Source organism: Manihot esculenta, chromosome 14 (genome assembly GCF_001659605.2).
Source record: "Manihot esculenta cultivar AM560-2 chromosome 14, M.esculenta_v8, whole genome shotgun sequence".
NCBI classification, from domain to species: Eukaryota; Viridiplantae; Streptophyta; class Magnoliopsida; order Malpighiales; family Euphorbiaceae; genus Manihot; species Manihot esculenta.
In genome coordinates, this window is record NC_035174.2 from 2,165,239 (window position 1) to 2,185,526 (window position 20,288).

At 32.3% G+C, this 20,288-nt stretch overlaps 3 protein-coding genes across 4 annotated transcripts; 2 read left to right on the forward strand and 1 right to left on the reverse strand.

The window, feature by feature from the left end:
* Positions 1-419: 419 nt before the first annotated feature.
* LOC110630637 (protein REVEILLE 6) lies at positions 420-4,786 on the forward strand. Of its 2 annotated transcripts, XM_021778149.2 has the most exons (8): positions 421-681; positions 1,577-1,634; positions 2,086-2,209; positions 2,295-2,468; positions 2,569-2,667; positions 3,378-3,487; positions 3,668-3,727; positions 4,264-4,786. In XM_021778149.2, exons 1-8 carry the CDS (start codon positions 473-475, stop codon positions 4,360-4,362), a joined length of 933 nt encoding a protein of 310 aa, XP_021633841.1. In that variant the 5' UTR covers positions 421-472; the 3' UTR covers positions 4,363-4,786. The 2 variants fall into 2 exon arrangements, with proteins under 2 accessions (XP_043806715.1, XP_021633841.1); XM_043950780.1 differs by lacking the exon at positions 2,569-2,667 and having other exon boundaries at positions 420-681.
* Positions 4,787-5,899: 1,113 nt separating this feature from the next.
* Positions 5,900-8,149, forward strand: LOC110630741 (40S ribosomal protein S10-1). The gene is made up of 5 exons (XM_021778299.2): positions 5,900-6,034; positions 6,137-6,185; positions 6,619-6,898; positions 7,002-7,131; positions 7,766-8,149. Exons 1-5 carry the CDS (start codon positions 6,032-6,034, stop codon positions 7,844-7,846), a joined length of 543 nt encoding a protein of 180 aa, XP_021633991.1. The 5' UTR covers positions 5,900-6,031; the 3' UTR covers positions 7,847-8,149.
* A 3,595-nt stretch (positions 8,150-11,744) lies between these two features.
* LOC110600163 (heat shock protein 83) lies at positions 11,745-15,006 on the reverse strand. The gene is made up of 4 exons (XM_021736928.2): positions 14,593-15,006; positions 14,343-14,484; positions 13,542-13,822; positions 11,745-13,452 (listed from the first exon to the last, which is right to left on the reverse strand). Exons 1-4 carry the CDS (start codon positions 14,728-14,730, stop codon positions 11,902-11,904), a joined length of 2,112 nt encoding a protein of 703 aa, XP_021592620.1. The 5' UTR covers positions 14,731-15,006; the 3' UTR covers positions 11,745-11,901.
* Positions 15,007-20,288: the final 5,282 nt, after the last annotated feature.

The window sequence follows — 20,288 nt, forward strand, 5'->3', positions numbered from 1 at the left end:
AATAATTTGATATTTAATTGATAAATTTGAAAATTAATTATTTAATTCTCTTTTAAAACTTTAATACAATTTTCTAAACACGTTTCTATTACTACTTTTTCTGTGATAAAACAAGGAAAAAATTTTAGAATTATTATTACTATTAATTTACAAGTTACGACATATCATAATTTCATATTTGGCCTTTTCCAATTTATTGTTGATATTATTAAAGCAAAACTTTATTAATTTTTTAATAAATAGTTTAGTTAAGGTTTTATGGAGGGGCTTAACAAGTAAGCTCAATGGGAAAGAATTAAAATATTTCTGGCTGTGGTTACGTGGCATATTCTTATAGGCCTATCGCCGTATTCACTTGACAGCCGAAAGCATCAGATTCTACTTTCATGCTTGCTATAAGAACCCCCCGTGTCTCTCCCAAAGCTGCATTTCTTCTTTAATTCAAACTAAAACCCCAAATCTCAATATCAACATGGTCTCAAAAAATCCGAACCCGCCAGACGGATTCTACTTGGATCCCAACAGAATGGCAGTACCTGGACTAGGACCCTTCGCCACTGCATCCACCACGTCTTCATCGGAAGATCCGTCTAAGAAGATCCGAAAACCCTACACCATCACCAAGTCCAGAGAGAGCTGGACCGAACCTGAACACGACAAGTTCCTCGAAGCTCTTCAACTGTAATGTCCTCATCGTTCCTTGAATTAATTGAAATTGTTTATTTTATATTTCAATTAGGGTGTAGTTCGCTATTTTAGCATGTTATAATTAATTTTGGTAGCTGATTTTTCTAGTTGTTTGAATCGTATTTGAATTCTTATTTGGAGGATAGGAAAATTAAAGTTAAGAATGCTGTTGGTTGATCATTTCTGAGATGGAGTGTAAATGTATATTGGGATTATTTCTTTTGCCAATTAATTGCTCCGACAAATTTTTTTTTTTCGTTTTGGATTTTGTCTGTTTCAGTTAGTAGATATGGTTATGCGTTTGAACAAGTAGTCACTAACTAACAATAAGGTACGTGTTGGTGGTTCCTCATAAATTTGCCTAAAAAGTAAGAAAATGACTCTTTTGAGCTGAACTGCTGAACACTGGAATGGAAGAGTGGGGTTATGGAGACGCCCTCTAGATATCATTAGTAAATATTCCATTATTAGTTCAGTATGGGAAAATTGCTTTAGTAAAACATCAGTAAAGAAATTGGGAAGAAATAATAATTCTAATGTTGGACGTACGCTTTTCAAAGGAAAGCTAGACTAGAGTGGCCTCTTCACAGTGTTGGAATTTAGTGATGTATTTCAAATGAGTTATGATTTCATATATTAATATAGAAAATGATGACAGCTGACCGATTTAGAGGATTGATGCCATATATCAATTGTTGCAGAATTACTTCGGAAGATGCATCTCATTTTTGCAATACAATCTCCTGAATTTTGGACTTAAATGTGTTGGAAACTTTTATCTAAAATTGTATGAACCCTTCCTATCAGTACGGATTTTATGCATAGTAAGATTCTCTTTATCCTGTTTTCTTCATGCATATCCTTATGTGTTTACTTCATTCCTTTTCAGCTTTGATCGTGACTGGAAAAAGATTGAAGCATTTGTTGGATCAAAAACGGTTATTCAGGTATCAAAGATATTTTTGTAGTTTACATTATCCTTAACAAAATATAATTATTGTTCCACCTAATATTTTCATTCTCACTAAGATTCAATATTGCTGGTCTCTTCTCATGTTTTGATAGTGTTTGTTGGTTTGTAGCATGATTGTTTGTATAGCTTCCTTTACCTGTTTGATTTAAACATATCTGTAACCATGTATGTTACTTCACTCATTTAGTGTCATTTGATGAAGCAAGGATGTTATCTAAATAATTTACATCCGCTCAAATAGGTAGGCTGTACACTCTTTCTTCCAAGGACTATTTTCTCAATTAATAGGAAGTAAATGTTAAATTGACATTATTGGTATGATTTCATCTAACTCACCCGCCAGCCCATTCACCCTTTTTTTCCTTCTTTCCAAATATCAAAAAATTCCTATACCTAAAAGAAATGTTGGATGTGATATTTTGCAGATACGTAGTCATGCACAGAAATATTTTCTAAAGGTTGAGAAGAACGGAACAAATGAACACTTGCCCCCTCCCAGGCCTAAAAGAAAGGCTGCTCATCCATATCCTCAGAAAGCCACAAAAAATGGTGACGACATTATTCTTAAGTTTATTTGTTTTTCTAATATGGGAATCAGAAAAGTAAATTGACCTCTTCTATCAATATTTGACAGCCCCAATGCTCTCACAGACTCCTGGATCCTTTCAGTCATCAACTGCTCTTCTTGAACCTGGATTTGTTCGAAGGCCTGATTCCACTTCAATGCCTATGAACCCTATAACTAGTGCTGCTGCAGTTTCCTGGTCAAATAATTTGCCGGCAGTCGGCTTATCAAATCAAACAAAAGGTATAAGCATTCATCTTTTTTCCAATGTCAATGCCTCTTTGCAAAAGTAATTCTCCGTTCTCATTTGCTTCTATAAATGTTTGCTCTGCATGGCCATTAGTGGCAGCAAATAATTGTAGTAGCAGCAGTGAGAGTGCTCCTAGAACAAAACCAATTGGAGAAACAGCTGAGCTAGGGAATCACGGCCATTCATTGAGAGGTGAGGTTTTCCTTTTATTCCTATATGTTAATATACTTATAATCTGGATAAAAATTGCAAATGGATACTCATTTTAAATTATTCCACACTAAAATTAGAATCATGGCTAGTTTATGGAGTTGAATTAGAATGTAATCTGTGGCAAATCTTCAAAGCCTACACATGCCCTCATGTTTGTATATGTAAGCATCTAGGCCTGTGCGCATCTGCAATATCCTTGAGTGAACGCAGTTGTCTGTCTGTGCTGAGTTGATATCATTCATTATAGGTATTGACATAACAATTGATAAAGCTCCTGTATCTAGAAGCATATCCTGATTTCTAGTAGTACAATGTCCAAGAAAATTAGACTTCTTTCTCTGATGTCAAATCTGTAACAAATTGGCACTTGTTTGGTGGTTCTGTTTATTTTGCTTTCTATAGGGAATTACCATGGATTTTAATGTATCCCACATGTTATATCGTGAATTGTAATTTCATGCAAGTCATCATAAAATTCAGACCCTTATATGACTAAGTTTGACATTTTCTTTGCATGTTAGCATATCCTGTTTTATTTGCCCTTTTAGTCTTACTATATTAATTTCTTTAGAGTAGACATAGAGAGGCCTGACAAACTACTGCATTATGTGAGTCAAGAGATAATTATAATTCATAATTCATTATACTCAAGCACTTACTAGGGACTCATAGCTCTTTTTTTTTTGCAGTTCTGCCTGATTTTGCTCAAGTATACAGCTTCATTGGCAGCATCTTCGATCCAAATGCTGCCAATCATCTGCAGAAACTTAAAAAAATGGACCCCATAGATGTTGAGACGGTTTGTCTTCTTTCCAACTTGTATTTCTTTTTTTCCCTTAGCAGGTGCTTTATATCAGTTTCTCATATAGTTACATTAGTAAAGTTGGTGCCTGGTCTAAGTTAAGCATAGAACTTCTGGAGTACTTGTGCACATCTTTCATGGTAAATTACATTTACGTGTTGTTTATTTCCTATCCAGGTGCTGTTGTTGATGAGAAACCTCTCTATCAATCTGACCTGTCCTGAATTTGAGGATCATGTAAGTGGAATTTCTATAAAGAACACTCTTTCTCTGTTGTTCTTTTATGAGCTTATATGTTTTCACATTGTGCATGTTCTTCGTGGTCTTGCATGCATGTGTAATCTATCTACAGTCTCTATTCTAAATTATGTTACTCTCTCCATATAAACATAATTTTTCTTTCAATAAGACAAAATTCTCTCTTCTGTTACTAATCAGATACACTTTAGATGTGCCCTTGTTTACAGTATCAGATGGCAAGCTGATTGGCTTTTCTTTATAATATCTATTAAATTTAATAATAAATGGAAGCTTGTCCAAAAATGGAAAATGCTAGCACAAGTTAGTAAAATGTGGCCAGTGGGCCTATGCATGTGGTTCTCCCCAGTTGCCGGTGGACTAATGACCGATTGATTTTTGCAAGTGCCTGAGAAGTGTTACTGTCACGTTTGCTTCTCTTCCAAGGACATTTATTTCTTCAAAAAATTTTCATCATAGTGAGTAAATTCATCTATTCATTTTAAATTTTGACCTGCCTTCTGATATTGATACAGAGAAGGTTGCTCTCAACTTATGAGATTGACACAGAAGCAATTGGTGCAAACAAAACCCTTAAAGACAACATACCAAAGAACGTTGCTCAATTTGGGTGAGTAATGAGATCAAATGATGCTTCACCATTGTTGGATGTGCTTGAACTTCCATGCACTTTTGCCACCCAATACTGAACCACCAGATGTGTCAGATTGAAAGGCCACATGTAGAAATTGCAGCCGCTGGATATTAATGGCATCTGCTACAATTTTTATTGTTATTATTATCATTAGGTGAATCCGTTTATCATGCCTTCACTTACAAGAATTATTCCGGAATCATGTATATATTGGGGAAAACAAACTCGAGTGTATAGTGATCCAAGTTTATGAGGTTTTCTTGTATAGTGCTGAATCACTGGTTTATTCAAGTTCTTGACTAGTTTTTGACTCGAAGACGTGAATTTGTGCAGGTTAACTTAGTTTATCCTGTCTGGAAACCTTGTAAATTTATTGGTTGCGGAATGAGCTTAAAAATTTTGTATGGGATTCGTGAATTGTGTTCAAATGCGGGATGTTAATTTTAAAATTTTGGCTGAAAATCATCTACTCTGTGTGATCCTGGCAAATTGACAATCTAATTTCAGTCGCCAATAACACCTAGTTAATCCAGCGGACGGGTCCTTGAAAGGATCTGCAATCGCATTTTTAGGAAAACAATATCGACGAAGAGAATTATGAGAATAGGTCTTTGAATCTGAGGACCTAATTTATGAATATTGGAGCAATTTCCTTTGGGGATAAGGATTTCAACCAGTTTGCTTGGCACAACCTAAGACTGTAGCACCTTAACAATTATAATGTGAAGGTATTTAATAACTACACATGATCCATTAACATCCTTCTATAGAATTAAGGATGTTGATAGCTGAATACACTGAGTAGAGTTTCTAAATTTATCAAAGCATATGCATGTAACGGTAAATCACAAAAAAAAAAGTCTTATTAGAATAATTTATACGTAGGATGATATTAGAAAAATTGAACCTACCTTGTTATTTTACAGTGCCTATTTTCCTAGATAATTTCAGCGCTACAAAACATGAACAATATATTTGAAATTTTCTTTTATGAAACTTTTTGTTCACTTTTCTCCACTTCAAATTTATACTTAAAAGCTCACAGTTCGATAAATGACTTTAATATAACAAAACCAAAAATCATTAACTTTTAGTTCTCATTTTTTATGCTATTGACTTATAGGTATTTAAATTCTAATCTAATTTCAAAGAGACAAAAGTGATGTTATCTTTAAATTCTAATCTAATTTCAAATGTCAGTCTAATTCAGATATTTATTATTATAATCAATATATATAATTCGATTGTTATTAATGACTTCTAATTTTTTTAATATTAAAATTGTCTATAAAATCCTGAAATATTGAATTTGAATGATAATTTAAGTCAAGTTAAGTTTGTTTATAAATTTGAGAAGTATGGTATTCGCGACTTTTTATAAAATTTTGAAATAATTTGCTAGGTTGATAAGCATAGTTTATGGAATTTGAAGAAAAATAAATAAAATAATGAATAAGTAGAAAGGAGGCCTTTACGTCGTGGGTCATCGGCCCAATACCATTGCGAAGCCCATTCTGGGTTTTAGCTAGCCCAGACAGTTCCTTATATTAGAATCCTCATCATTCATCTAGGGTTTACCGATAACGAGCTTCCTTGCGTGTCTGCAGCTAGCTAAAAGGAAGGGTTTGCATCGTCACCTGTTAACAATCATGGTAGGTCATCTGTTTCTCTCGGAATCTTCCCCGTACAAACCTCATTCTTTTGTGTTAATGAAATTGAACCTTTTTTCTCCCATTTTTCGATGATATTTTCAGATTATTCCAGAGAAGAATAGGAGGGAGATCTCAAAGTATCTCTTTCAAGGTTCAGATATTATCTCGACTTGCTCTTGCTCGCCTTTTATTTTTCGGATTTATTGTTAGCCCTCGATGTCAGATCGTTTTTTTTTTTGGGTTTATTCTTATCAATGAAATTCTATTCTTGTTTGTTTTAAGAAAATAGAATTTGATGTATTAGTAGTTAGATACCAAAATGAGAATTCATCTAGAAATGATTTTTATAATGAAAATAATTTTTAATAATTTAGCTAATGGATAGCATTGGATACATTTTGGTGGAATGGTGGTTACATTAATTTGAAGTTTTCTTTATATCTGCTTGTTTATTGGGAAAAAAGGTTATGAGGAGCTCTCTCGTTTTTTTAATTAATTTTTGGATATTGAATGATTTGAACACGTGATATTCTTATCCATCTACTATTGACTAATGCGATCTTAAATTTCTGTTGAATCTGTAGAGGGAGTTTGCTATGCAAAGAAGGATTTCAACCTTGCAAAGCACCCGAATATTGATGTCCCAAATCTGCAGGTTATTAAGCTGATGCAGAGCTTTAAATCCAAGGAGTATGTTCGTGAAACGTTTGCATGGATGCACTATTACTGGTACCTCACAAATGATGGGATTGAGTTTCTGAGGACTTACCTTAATCTTCCATCAGAAATTGTTCCTGCCACGTTGAAGAAATCCGCCAGGCCCTCTGGTCGGCCAATGGGTGGCCCACCTGGTGACCGGCCCCGGTATTTTAGATTCACCGCTTGTTTTTTTAATTTTATACCGCTATATTTCTCTCTTGGTTGTTTGGACAATGATTAAAATGTTTTTGTGCATTTAAATCTTTAGAGGCCCACCACGCTTTGAAGGAGACCGTCCAAGATTTGGCGACCGGGATGGGTATCGAGGAGGTCCTCGAGGGGGTGATTTTGGTGGTGAAAAAGGAGGTGCTCCAGCAGATTTCCAGCCCTCATTTAGGGTAATTCACTCTTATAAAGCTTCGATGCTGTTTGGTTAATGCATGTCTTTCTATTAGAATATCTCCTCTGTTTGTCATCTTTATTTCTTTGTGCATTAACTTTGAAGATAGATTTGCAGCACGCAAGCTATCAGTTAAATTTTGTTATCTAGCCCATATGTTGTGTGACCTTTTGGGCCCTCGTATGTGGGAATAAAATGAAGATGCATAAATGCTGATCTTAAAGAGCTGTAGCATCTCCTTTACAATAATAGGTGAATATTATTTATGTTTTATCTTTGCGGTGTTGGGAGTGCTGAGTGCACTCACTTCTAAAACATGCGGGTTGCATTGATTCATGAGTCAAGAACATTACAATTGACAAGAAGTAGAAAAGCCTACGGCTATCTTTGCACTTGAAGCTGGATAAGGTAGGGGAATTATTTATGCATCGGATTATTGATCATCTCCTAGTTGTGCCATATAATGTTATAGCCATGCAATATTTGCTTTGTAGAGTTTCTAAACTGGTTATGCTGCTCTTCTGGGTTGGTTCTCTGTACTTGCATAAGCACTTCTTTAACCATGTCATTGCATAGTTGTTACTGCTGCATATTTGAGTCTCATGTTTTTCTATTCTGTGCTTTTCTAAAAGGGCTCCGGTGGAAGGCCTGGCTTTGGCCGTGGAGGTGGAGGTTATGGTGGAGCTCAATCCAGTTCTGCTGGCTTTGCTTGAAGATCTTATTAACCTAAGTATTGTTTTGGTGCCTCTATCCGACTTAGGATTTTGTAAGCGAGAAATTAGAGTGTGGAGCTTGATTTAGGACTTGAGATGTATTCTTATTTTTATTTATGAAAAAAACTTAGGTTTTTTTGGTAATTAAATTTGGAATTGCGTTTCTGTATTACTATTTCAATAGTCTATTGGTGCTTGTTTCCACACCTAGCCTTGGGCATAGATGAACTGGACATTACGGAGGCGTGGTGTTGCCAGTCTACATGAATCCATGGGTAAACCTCTACGTTTTGTTTTTGCGCGTATCTGTGCTTCTCTTGTTTTTTGTTTTTAATTAAAAAAATGTGTGCGCAATTTGATAAAAGCCTCCATAATATGCATTTTTATCAAAGTTGTATGCCCAGAGAAATTCTATTTCGTTTTGGAGTGCGAAGCGGAGTAAGCTCTGAGAAGGTTGTTGAGTTCCCAATTGCCATCGTGACTAATCGTACAAGGTTTCAGTAATTATAGTAAAAATTTCATCTACTAATGTACGGCATTAGTCTATATAATATTCTAGTATGGGTATTTGGTTTCCAGGTGAATTTCGCCAACTAATGGAAAGCAAAACGAATCCTTTGATTCTATACTTCGATCAGTAGGATTAAGATCTCATTTTTGCCATGCTCTTTTATCATCTTCAACTGAACCCAAAATAAACTTTTTGGTTAAGTTTATATGCTTTGGTTAATTTGATTCTAATTTAAAATATGATAATTTCATTTTAAATATTAACATCATATTTTATTTGAATTAAAATAATTTAAAATTTTAAAAATTCTAGAAACTAGAATTCGAATTCACAAACGTTTTTCATCTTCTAAACCCTGAAGTCCAAATCTATAAGAAAATCGTTATTCATCTTTAAAACCCTAAAAATTCAAATATAGCTTTACGTCCTCCATCTTCTTCATCATAACTGCATATTCACTTTCTTCACTATTTCGTCTCCTTCATAATCTCATATTCATCTTCTTTGCCATGCTATTTTCTTCGCTACACCTCCTTTGGTGCTGCATTCTTCTTTAATCACAATTTCAGGTAGAATTTAATTTAATTTAATTTTTCAATTTGTGCCTTTTATAATAAAAACTGAAAGTTTTTTTTTTTTTTAAATATATAAATCTCGTAAAAGGAGAAAATTTAGATTGAACTAGTCATTTATTCGCACAGTATAGTGTGGGTATTAAAATATTTTACATTATTATTGTATGAAATATTATATTTTATAAAATAATATATATATTTTTTTATATAAATTTACACTCCTTATTGATATATTCAAGTTTTGAACATAAAACTATTGATTGATGGAAAATATATTATAATATATTATTTTATTTTCTAAAATTTAAAATAATATAAAATTTTTTTTCACATAACAAAATATTTAATTTTATCAATATAACTTGTTTTATATATTGATTAAATATGCAAGCATATTGTTGTAAAACAAAAAAAAAATAATTGTAGGAGAAAATTAGAAATTCAACTAATATGCATCACTTTTAATTATAAAATAAGAAATTTAAAGATATTAAATATTAATTAAGTATAAAATCATATATTATTAAATTTAATTATATAAAAAAATAAAAATTTTAATACTTATTATTATATATTATTAATATTCAATAAATATTTCATTCAATAAACTATATTTTTGAAAAAATAAAATTTGTTAGATTTTAATGGTAGTGGATGATAACAGGAGTCCTGGTAGTACCAAAGGACGAGAATAATTTGAATTAAATAGCTTTAATATTTAAATGATAATCATTTAAATAAAAAATTTAATATTTGAATAAAAATACCTCAACATTTGAATGATTCTTGTCTTATTTTTATTTATCTAATGTTTTTTTTTTTTTTTATAAATGTGAGCTATTTAAAAATAGGAGATAGGATTATATGAAAAAGTAAATGAACAAATATTATACGACTGAGCTTTATATGGAATAAATATATGAAAATTACAAGTTTTTATTAAGTAAAAGAATATTATTATAATTATTAATATAATAAATTATAATAATTTAATTTTAATAATTTGATTGTTCAAAATTTATAACCTTTGAGTTAGAGTATTATAAATATTATTTAAATTTTTATTATAATTTAATTATTTATATTTTTTTTAATTATAATGATTTGTATTGAATAAAATTTTAATTTAATAATATTTTATGTGATTAGTTCTATTAATCTATTAATTATTTTATATTTTATTATAATTAATATTTTTATAATAATTTAATTAATTATATATATTTATTCTATATAATTATTCACATTAAACTAATAAAAATATATAGTGTTTATTAATTAGTTTATATTAGATATAGTTTTAAAAAATTATCAAATCAGTAAATTAATACTATTGTGAAATAATAAAAAAAAATTATATAATATTTTGTTATGAAATTATATATATATATATCCACAGTGATTTTGTTTATTTCTCTAAACAATTTTTTATATGATAATTATCAATTTTTTTATGTAAAACATTTTATTTATTATTAAAATAAAAATATAATAAAGTTTTTATTATAATATTAATAATATATTATATTTAAAAAATAATAAAAAATCAAAAGGTTACATAATAATAACGATCAATATAATAAATGATACTTATTATATTAAAAAAGTAGAAAATCCAATAAACTATATTTATTATATTAAAAAAATAGAAAATCTAAAAGTGATACATTAATAATATTAATAACATATTATAGTATATTAAAAATTAATAACATGTTATAGTATATTAAAAAGTAGTAAGAAATCAAAATGTTACATAATAGTAACAATTAAATATAATAAATTATATTTATTATATTAAAAAGTAGTAAAAAATTCAAAAATGTAAAGTAATGATAAAAATAATAAATTATATTATATATATATTAATTATTATTTTATATAAAAATAAATTAAAAATATATAAAAAAAATTATAAATTTATACCACATAGCATAATTACGTGGAGAAAAAACATGTAATATCAATTAATTAATTGTATTGGTTATATTTTTTTATAGTTTATTTATTATTAAAAATAAAAAATAAATAAATATATTTAATTTTTTATTTTATATGATTAATATGTTATATTAAAAAATTATAATAAATTATATTTATTATAAACATATTAATTAATAATATTTAATGTAAAAATTTAACTTAAAAATAAAGTGTGCCATTCAAAATAAATATATAAATTTAAATTTAAGTATGATATTAACTATATAAATATATTATTTATCAATCTCTCCAAAATTTATTTTAAATAATATATATATATACAGATTTGTCTAACCTCAATTCAACCATGTTGTTTATTCGTTTTTGACGAAAATGTGATTTATTCGTGTGATGTGTTATGAGATGCTGTCTTTGGTTTTCTGAGATTGTTTTTGTCCCGATGTTTCTGGTTGCTTCTCTTCGATTTTCATATTTTTTTAATTAAACAATAATATTTTAAAATTAGATAAAATAATATTTAATGTTAAATATTTGATTAAGTTAGGATCAATTTGATTTTACATTCATAATATCAAAATTAAACTAACATTAATAACAAAATAGCAACATTGCTATTATTATATCCCTTCACCCACAACACACGTCGATTAGACAAATAAAATGTTCCTGTAGGAATTTTGATGTGCAAAATAAGCTGAGAACTCGCTAATCACCAAAATATTCCGCCTCACCAGGTTTGGCACTCCATGATGATGGTGAAGATCAATTCCACGAAACAGCACTGCTGTTATGTTGGTAAGAAATTTAGGTTGAAGTTGCAACTGATCAAAAGAAAAAGGAAATCAAATAGAAAACAGGGATTATTCCCTTGAGGAGAACCAAAAATTTGCATTCAGTTTAGGACACACACAAAATTAACTCTTCTTAGACCGACATCAAAAGTGTATTACAGTTGTATTAGTAAATGACGCCAAATGGCCATTTCCTTTCAAACAATGACACAGTAAGCTCCTGAAATCAAGACCTCAGTCCACTTCCTCCATCTTGCTTTCCTCAACACCATCTTCCTCCAAAGCAGGCATTTCAGCATCATCACCAGCAATCTCATCTTCATCAATGCTCAAGCCCAGTTTCAACATCCTGTGAATCCTAGCAGCGAATGTGTTTGGATCATCCAGGCTAAAGCCAGAGGTCAAGAGGGCAGTCTCAAACAGCAGTAGCACAAGGTCCTTCACAGATTTGTCATTCTTGTCAACCTCAGCCCTCTTCCTTAACTCCTCCATGATTCCATTGTCAGGATTGATCTCCATTGTTTTCTTGCTAGACATGTAAGAGCTCATACTGCTGTCTCTCAAAGCCTGTGCCTTCATGATTCTTTCCATATTAGCAGTCCACCCATACTCCCCTGTTACCAAACAGCAAGGGGAGTCCACAATCCTATCAGACACTACCACTTTCTCCACCTTGTCCCCGAGAATGTCCTTAATTGTCTTGCACAGATTCTCAAAAGACTTCTTTTTCTCCTCTCTTTTATTCTTCTCTTCCTCGGTCTCATCATCAAGCTTCAGTCCTTCTTTAGTAGCAGAAACCAGCTTCTTTCCATCATATTCCTTGAGCTGCCCAACTGCGTACTCATCTATAGCATCTACCATGAAGAGAACCTCATAGCCCTTTTTCTTGAGCCGCTCTAGGAATGGTGAATTCTCAACAGCTTTCTTGCTCTCACCAGTGATATAGTAGATATCCTTCTGGCCCTCCTCCATTCTGGTTACATAGTCCTTCAAGCTTGTCATCTCATCACCACTCTTGGTTGAGTGATATCGGAGCAGATCAGCCAGTTTAGCTCTGTTCTGGCTGTCTTCATGGATACCCAATTTCAAGTTCTTTGAGAAAGCCTCATAAAACTTGTTGTAGTCTTCCTTATTCTCAGCAATCTCATTGAACATTTCAATGCATTTCTTCACAATATTCTTCCTAATAACCTTGAGGATTTTGTTCTGTTGGAGCATCTCGCGAGAGATGTTAAGAGGCAGATCATCAGAATCAACAACACCCTTGACAAAGCTCAGGTACTCGGGGATTAGCTCCTCACAGTTATCCATAATGAAGACCCTCCTGACATAAAGCTTGATATTGTTCATCTTCTTCCGGGTGTCGAAGAGATCAAACGGAGCCCTCTTTGGTACAAATAGGATAGCCTTGAATTCAAGCTGACCCTCGACGGAGAAATGCTTGACGGCAAGGTGGTCCTCCCAATCGTTGGTCAAGCTCTTGTAGAAAGACGCATATTCCTCCTTGGTGATCTCCTCTGGCTTGCGTAGCCAGATGGGCTTTTGCTTGTTGATGAGCTGCCACTCGTGAGAGACCTCTTTGATCTTCTTCTTTTTGGATTTTGTCTCTTTCTCCTCATCAACTTCCTCCACATCTCCCTCCTCTTCCTTCTTGGGTCCATCATCTTCATCATCGCTGATCTCTTTCTCAGTTGTTTTCTCTGTCCACAGGTAGATGGGATAGCTAATGAATTCAGAATGCTTCTTCACAAGGTCCTTAATCCTCCTCTCTTCCAAGTACTCCAGCTGCAATCGGAACAACAAATAAGAACGAATCAGACACCATCCACTAACCAAAATCTTCGACAACAATACCTTAACAGAACCCCGTTTACCTGGTCCTCCTTGAGGAAAAGAGTAATTTTGGTTCCCCTGCCCAGCTGTTCCCCGTTGACATCCCTTGTGACTGTGAAAGAACCACCAGCTTGTGATTCCCAAATATACTGTTCATCGTCGTTGTGTTTAGTGGTCACAATCACCTTCTCCGCGACAAGGTAAGCCGAGTAGAAACCGACGCCAAATTGACCAATCATACTCACATCGGCACCAGCCTGCAATGCTTCCATAAACTCCTTTGTGCCGGATCTTGCAATGGTACCCAAATTGTTTACCAAGTCTGTTCAGACAAATAATCAAAACCCTGAATACAGAACCGGGCCATAGTAAACGGCTAACTTATGCCGTGACCAATAAATTGCTCCTAAACCAGGTAAATTGCTCTTTTAATTCTGAATTCAAAAGATTTTTCCCGCTAGCTGTTTAAAGTCGACAGTGCCAACGAAAAAAAAAAAAAAGGTTCGACCCAAAAAGAAAAATAATCATCTACTCCAGGCTTCTAAAACTATTCTGTTTTTAAATTTCTACTACCAGATGAAGCAGACTTCAGCCAAAAGCAAACAATCTTGTGGAGTAAGGGCATAAGCAATAAACAACACCTCCTTTCATTTTTCCAGGCAACTAGAAACGTAGAGTTCTTTTCTTCTCTTGATACAAACGAATCTCCTTCTTCTTCTATCTTCAACTTTTCTTCGGCCCTAATATTCTACTTATTTCATCTTTTAAGCACAATTTTGAAGATAATAAAACACAAAAGGACAGAAACACGAAGAATAGATTAAACTAATTGAACTCATTACCTGCTTTGGTCATGCCGATACCACTATCAATAATCGAGAGCGTTTTATTGGCCTTGTCAGGAACAAGCCTAATGAAAAGCTCAGGTTGCGCATCCAGCTTGCTTTTATCTGTCAAGCTCTCAAATCTGATCTTGTCCAATGCCTACACACCAAAACCAGGGACCATTAGCCATACATTCGAATGAATGGATAATTCCATGGAAAACGAACAGTCAAATTTAAATGAGCGAAGAAGAGGCAGGCAACTTACATCAGAGGCGTTACTGATGAGCTCGCGAAGGAAAATTTCCTTGTTGCTGTAGAAGGTATTGATGATCAAACTCAGAAGCTGGTTGATCTCAGCTTGGAAAGCAAAGGTCTCTGCATCAGCCATTTGCACGTCCGCCATTCCTTCCCACTGCACGCACCAAAACACAAGCCTCAAAGCCAAGCGTGAGCGAATGCAAGAGCTAAAGAGAGAACTTCGTTAGATAATCGCTAATGATTTCTAGATGATTAGATACGCAATGCTTGAAGGGTAATATATACAGGAGAGTTGCAGGGGTTCCAGTCTCTTCTCCCACGGGGCAGCGTGAATGAGGGACAATGGCGGGTTTCTGGATTCTTATATGAAACGAAGTCGTTTTTTAGAGAATTGTTGGTTTGGGTGGACAGAGTAGCGTTTTTGCCGTCTGTTTGATTTGTTAGGATATTTTATTTGGTAAATTTCTGTTGAAAGCTCAAGAAAGTTCGCCTAATTATGAATTCTGGAGTCTGGAATGTTCTTTCCTACTTGTAACCGTTTATTGCCAGCGATGACGTCATACGCGATGTTAATGGTAAATGCACATGCTGGAGGGAAAATTGATGAGCGAAACAAATTTATTTTCACCTTTTTTATATTTGATCAAAAGAAAATTAAGAAGGAAACAAAATTTTGAGAGGAAAATAAAATTTATATTTCATCTTTAAATTTGAGGGAAAGTGTGAGGAATTTTTAAAAATAATTATATCTATAAGTTGTTTTTAAAAATCTAATGACAGAATAATAATTTTATTATTAAAACCGCTATTTTCTTCCCATGGTTCCATCCAAATATAATTATAATAAATTATTTTTCTTTTCAATTATTATTTTTTAATTTTTCTTTTATTATTTTCCTTACACGTATACAAACACAATATTAGCATAATGATGCAGTGAAACCAATTAAAAAGTGCATGCTAAGGAATTTGTAATTAAAGTTGGGGTGATAGAGCATGTGAGACACTTAGAATTTAGTTAAATTAGTTGGATACTGTCGCTAAAAAGACGCTACATTTATATTTAGAAATGCTAAAATATCCAATTCACAAGTAAACTTAATTTTTCATACTTTTACTAAAAATTTAAAGAAGCTAAAAGTAATAATTTATAAAAAATAAATGCATTGAAGAGTATGAAGAAGGGTACATTCCAGAGAGTATTAACATGAGTCTTTGACTTACTGATTTCAAAAAAAAATAAAATTTGGGAAATGTGCGTATATAACAGAACCATTAATAAAATTACAGTTTAGTATTGATTTCTTATTTCTCGTCTGAATAACATATTGGATCAGTTATTAAAATTTAAAGTCTTATTAAAAATCGACCTTAAAGTGGCTACTACCAAGTTTGAATTAAGGAGAGAGATTAATGGAAGACAGTCTTTAAAACTAAAGGTTTATACAAGTGGCTAGTTACACAATTTGGTTTGACGAATGCATCTAGCATGTTCATGCAACTTATAAATTAAGTTTTGTGTCATTTTTTATGTAAATTTATTATTGTTTATTTTGATGATATTTTTTATTTTTAGTCGCAGTGAAAAAAATAATTACAACACCTCCGTCAAGTCACGATAGCTTTACAAGAAAATGAGTTGGTTATTAATTTAAAAAAATGCATTTATATGTCGGAGCGCGTTCTGTTTCTTGGATTTATTATCAGTGCAGAAAGGATATATGTTGATGAGAAGAAGGTAAAACAATAGGAAACTATCCCATTCTCAAAAATATTTCAGAAGTTCACAGCTTTTATGGACCTACTACTTTTTATCGACGGTTTATCAGAAATTTCAGCAGTATCATTGGCCCTATCATAGATTACTTGAAGAAAGGAAAAAAAGAGTGCAGAAATTTACTTAGACTGAAACTGTCAACAAAAGTTTTGAAGAGATAAAAGATAAGCTTACTTTTATCCATATTCTTACTCTACCTGATTTTGATAAACTGTTTGAGGTGGAATGTGATACTTGTAGAGTTAGGATTGGCGTGTGTTATCACAATCTAGTAGGCCTATTGCTTTCTTTAGTGAGAAATTGAATGATACTAGAAAGAAGTGGTTTACTTATGAGTAAGAATTATATGCAGTGTTCTGAGCATTTCAGACTTGGGAACAATATTTGATGGGGTGGGAATTCATTATTCATATGGATCATGAATCTTTGATTTGTTTTAAAACTCAAAAACATGTGAATAAAATGTGTACTTGATGGACAACTTATTTTGAAAATTTTCATTATGTCATAAAATATAAGGCTGACCATAGTAATAAGGTAGCAGACGCTTTGAGTAAGAGGACTACTTTGTTGATTACAGTTAATCAAGAGGTCATGAGTTTTGAATTTCTAAAGAATTTATATGCTGTAGATAATGATTTTGCTGATATATGACGAAGGTCCAGGTTCGTCAACATGCTGATGGGTTTTTGATACATGATAGATTTCTTTTAAAGGACATTTCTCATTCTTCTCTGAGGAAAAAATTGATTCAAGAGATCCATAGTAAAAGTTTAAGTGGTCATTTGGGGCGTGATAAGATTATTACTAGTTTAGAGGAGTATTTTTATTAGCCATAATTAAAAAAGAATACAGGTCGAATGGTATAGAAATATCCAGTTTATTAAACTCAGAAGGGTCATTCGCAGAATGCGGATTTATACATTCCATTACTTATTCAAAGTACCCTTGGAAGGACTTATCTATGGATTTTGTTCTTGATTTTCCACGTATTCAACATGGATCTGATTCCATTTTTGTTGTCGCTAACAGATTCTCCAAAATAGCGCATTTCATTTATTGCAAGAAACTAATGATACTTCTCATATTACAAACTGTTTTTCCAGGAGGCTATTCGTTTACATGTCATTTTAGGACCATTATTTCTAACAGAGATGTGAAGTTTCTATCTCAATTTTGGGTGACTTTAGGGAAGCGTTTTAGGACTGAACTTCGATACAATAGTGCTGCTCATACTCAAACTGATGGTCAAACTGAAGTGGTGAACTGCACTCTTGGCAATCTTCTGCGTTGCATCTGCAGTAATAAGAAAACTACTTGGGATCTTGCTCTTGCTCATGCAGAATATGTTTACAATAGTTTTGTCCACAGCTCTACAAAGATGTCACCATTTGTAGTTATGTACAAGAAAATTTTATTGTATATAGTTGACCTTATTGTTCTTCCTATAAGTTTTCATAACAGTATTGCAGCAAACAACTTGGCAAGTCAACATGTGAACATTTTTAAATAGGTATATGATAGCAGTTGTCGAAGCCGTAAAAAATAAACCTATTATCAACCAACAAAATAATTTGCAGATAGTGGCAATAGAGTCGAATCACAGGGATTTGACACTATGAATTTCCTATTAATGACTTGGACAAATAACAAAAGTAAATAAAAGATGGGGGTTTGTTTTGAAGAGTTAAAGCTGAATAAAAGAAAGCAGTAATTAAATGAGTAAATTAATGGGAGAAGAATTCTAGTTGAAGTATGGATCTATTTCAGCTTGTTAGAATTGATCATTGATCTTTTTGATACTCCTATTTATTTCAATAAGTTAGTTTAGGACGTGGAAGACGCTTCTCACAATCCAAATTCCTCCTTAGTTTTAGTTCGATTAGGAAACGTTCGCTAATCAAACTCTAGTTAACAAGTTGCCAAGGAACGTCCTTGGGGTTTTTTACTTTTCAACTGCTAACTGCATTAAGACTTAGAGAAATCCAATTCTAACCTTGCCAACCACGTGGTTAAATTTAAATTATGCAACTGATTATACTTGTGTTTAAACAATCTAAGCAATTACGAACCTAAATCATTCAAACAATTTATTACTCATGCAATTAAAAGCAACATGCCTTAATTGATTCTAAAAGCAAAGCAATAATTATAGAAAGATCAAGTTGCATAAATATTGAAAGTAAATAAGAGTTTAATAATAGAGTTTTAAATCTCCCAATTTATCATAAATCTGAAATTTTCCAACTTCAACTAGAAAAGAATGGATTTAGCCACTCATGGTGGACAAAATCACAAAAAGGAAGAATAAGAAAAGTAGAAGAGGAGAGGCTGCTGAAATTCTGCAGTTGCCGATGAGTTTTTGCTGAAAATCTAATGGTTCTCTTGCTGGTTTGGGGCTGTCTCCTTTTATAGGTAAAGAGTCCTAGTCCAATTAGGATTTGGAATCCTAGTTTGACTTGGTCTTTTATAATCTTTTATTCCTTCTTTGCTTTTGTATTTAATTATGAATGAATTATTCTTCTTGAGAAAGTCTTTCTTGGGAGTGACTCTTGGAGATGTCCTAGGATTGATCTTGAAGTGTTTGAGTAGTATAGGACTTCAATACTTTTGAAATTTGAAATTTGCCTCTTTCCCGCGCTGTTGTCTGCCTCTGCTTCAGTTTGATTTGGGCAGTTGATTTGCCCAAATTACTTGCCCCAATCGCTCACGCAAGTCAGTCCCAGTTTCCTGCTTCAGTTCCCTGTGAGTGATTTGGACAGTGATTTGGCCAAATCACTTTGACCAAATCACTTTTCCAGCTTTTTCTACTCTTTTTCTCCAACTTTCCATCTTCTTCCTTTTCTATAAAAACATGACAAAAACCATAAATTAAGCTAGAAAATGTGTAATTAAGCAGTAATAAAGATAATAAAAATGTGGCTAAATTATGCTTGATCCGTATAATAATATCTTACAGAAGTCAATGACAAATATAAAACTGCAGCTGATAAATATAGGCGTTTCAAGCCCTTTAATGTTGGTGATGAAGTTATGGTGTATTTACATAAGAAACGTGGTGGAGGACAGAAAAATCTTGACCAAAAGAAAATTAATTCATTTCAGATTGTTTAGAAAATTAATAATAATACTTATATTCTTAACCTTCAGATTATATAAAAATTTTCAAAATATTTAACGTGGTGGATCTATTTCAGTACTACCCTGCTGATGACAACTCCAGGTCGAGTTCTTTATAAATAGAAGAGAATGATGCAGAGCAATTAATTTTAAATTTTATATAAAACTTGGATCGAATTTAACTTCTACTTCTTCTACTTATAATGTTTACAATAACTTTCTAAAAAGAAAATTTTGAGACAGATAACTTTTAGAAATGTGACAAGCCTATTATAAAGTTCGAAATTTAAATTTTATCATTTAGAAAGTCAATTTTACATTTTAATTATTTTTAATTATTTTTATATTTTTTTATTAAAATTTTTTATATTATAAATAAATTTTTTTTACTGTTTATGAAATTTTTTAATTTTTAAAAATTTAATAAAAAAATTTTCAATTTTTAACTTTTCTCAATCTAACTAATGATGTGACAAAGAATTTATAAATATTGATCAGAAGATGATGTGGGTTTTTAGCCATGCTCGAGCTACGGGACTTGCTTCTAAATGATGTGACAAGGAATTTATAAATATTTAAAATGCACGAGTCCAAAATTTGTATATATAAACTTGGTACGATGATCCTGTGATGCAGGAACACCGGATTAGGAGAGGATCCTCATCTCATCGAAGTTGCTCACTGGAGAGTCGGGTTGTTGCAAACTCAGGTGAGGGCGACTTCAATACATACGAAAGAGAAAGCAGCTGCAATGTTGATCAAAAGATGATAATACGCTCACTGATGTCAAACTGTAGAGGTAACAA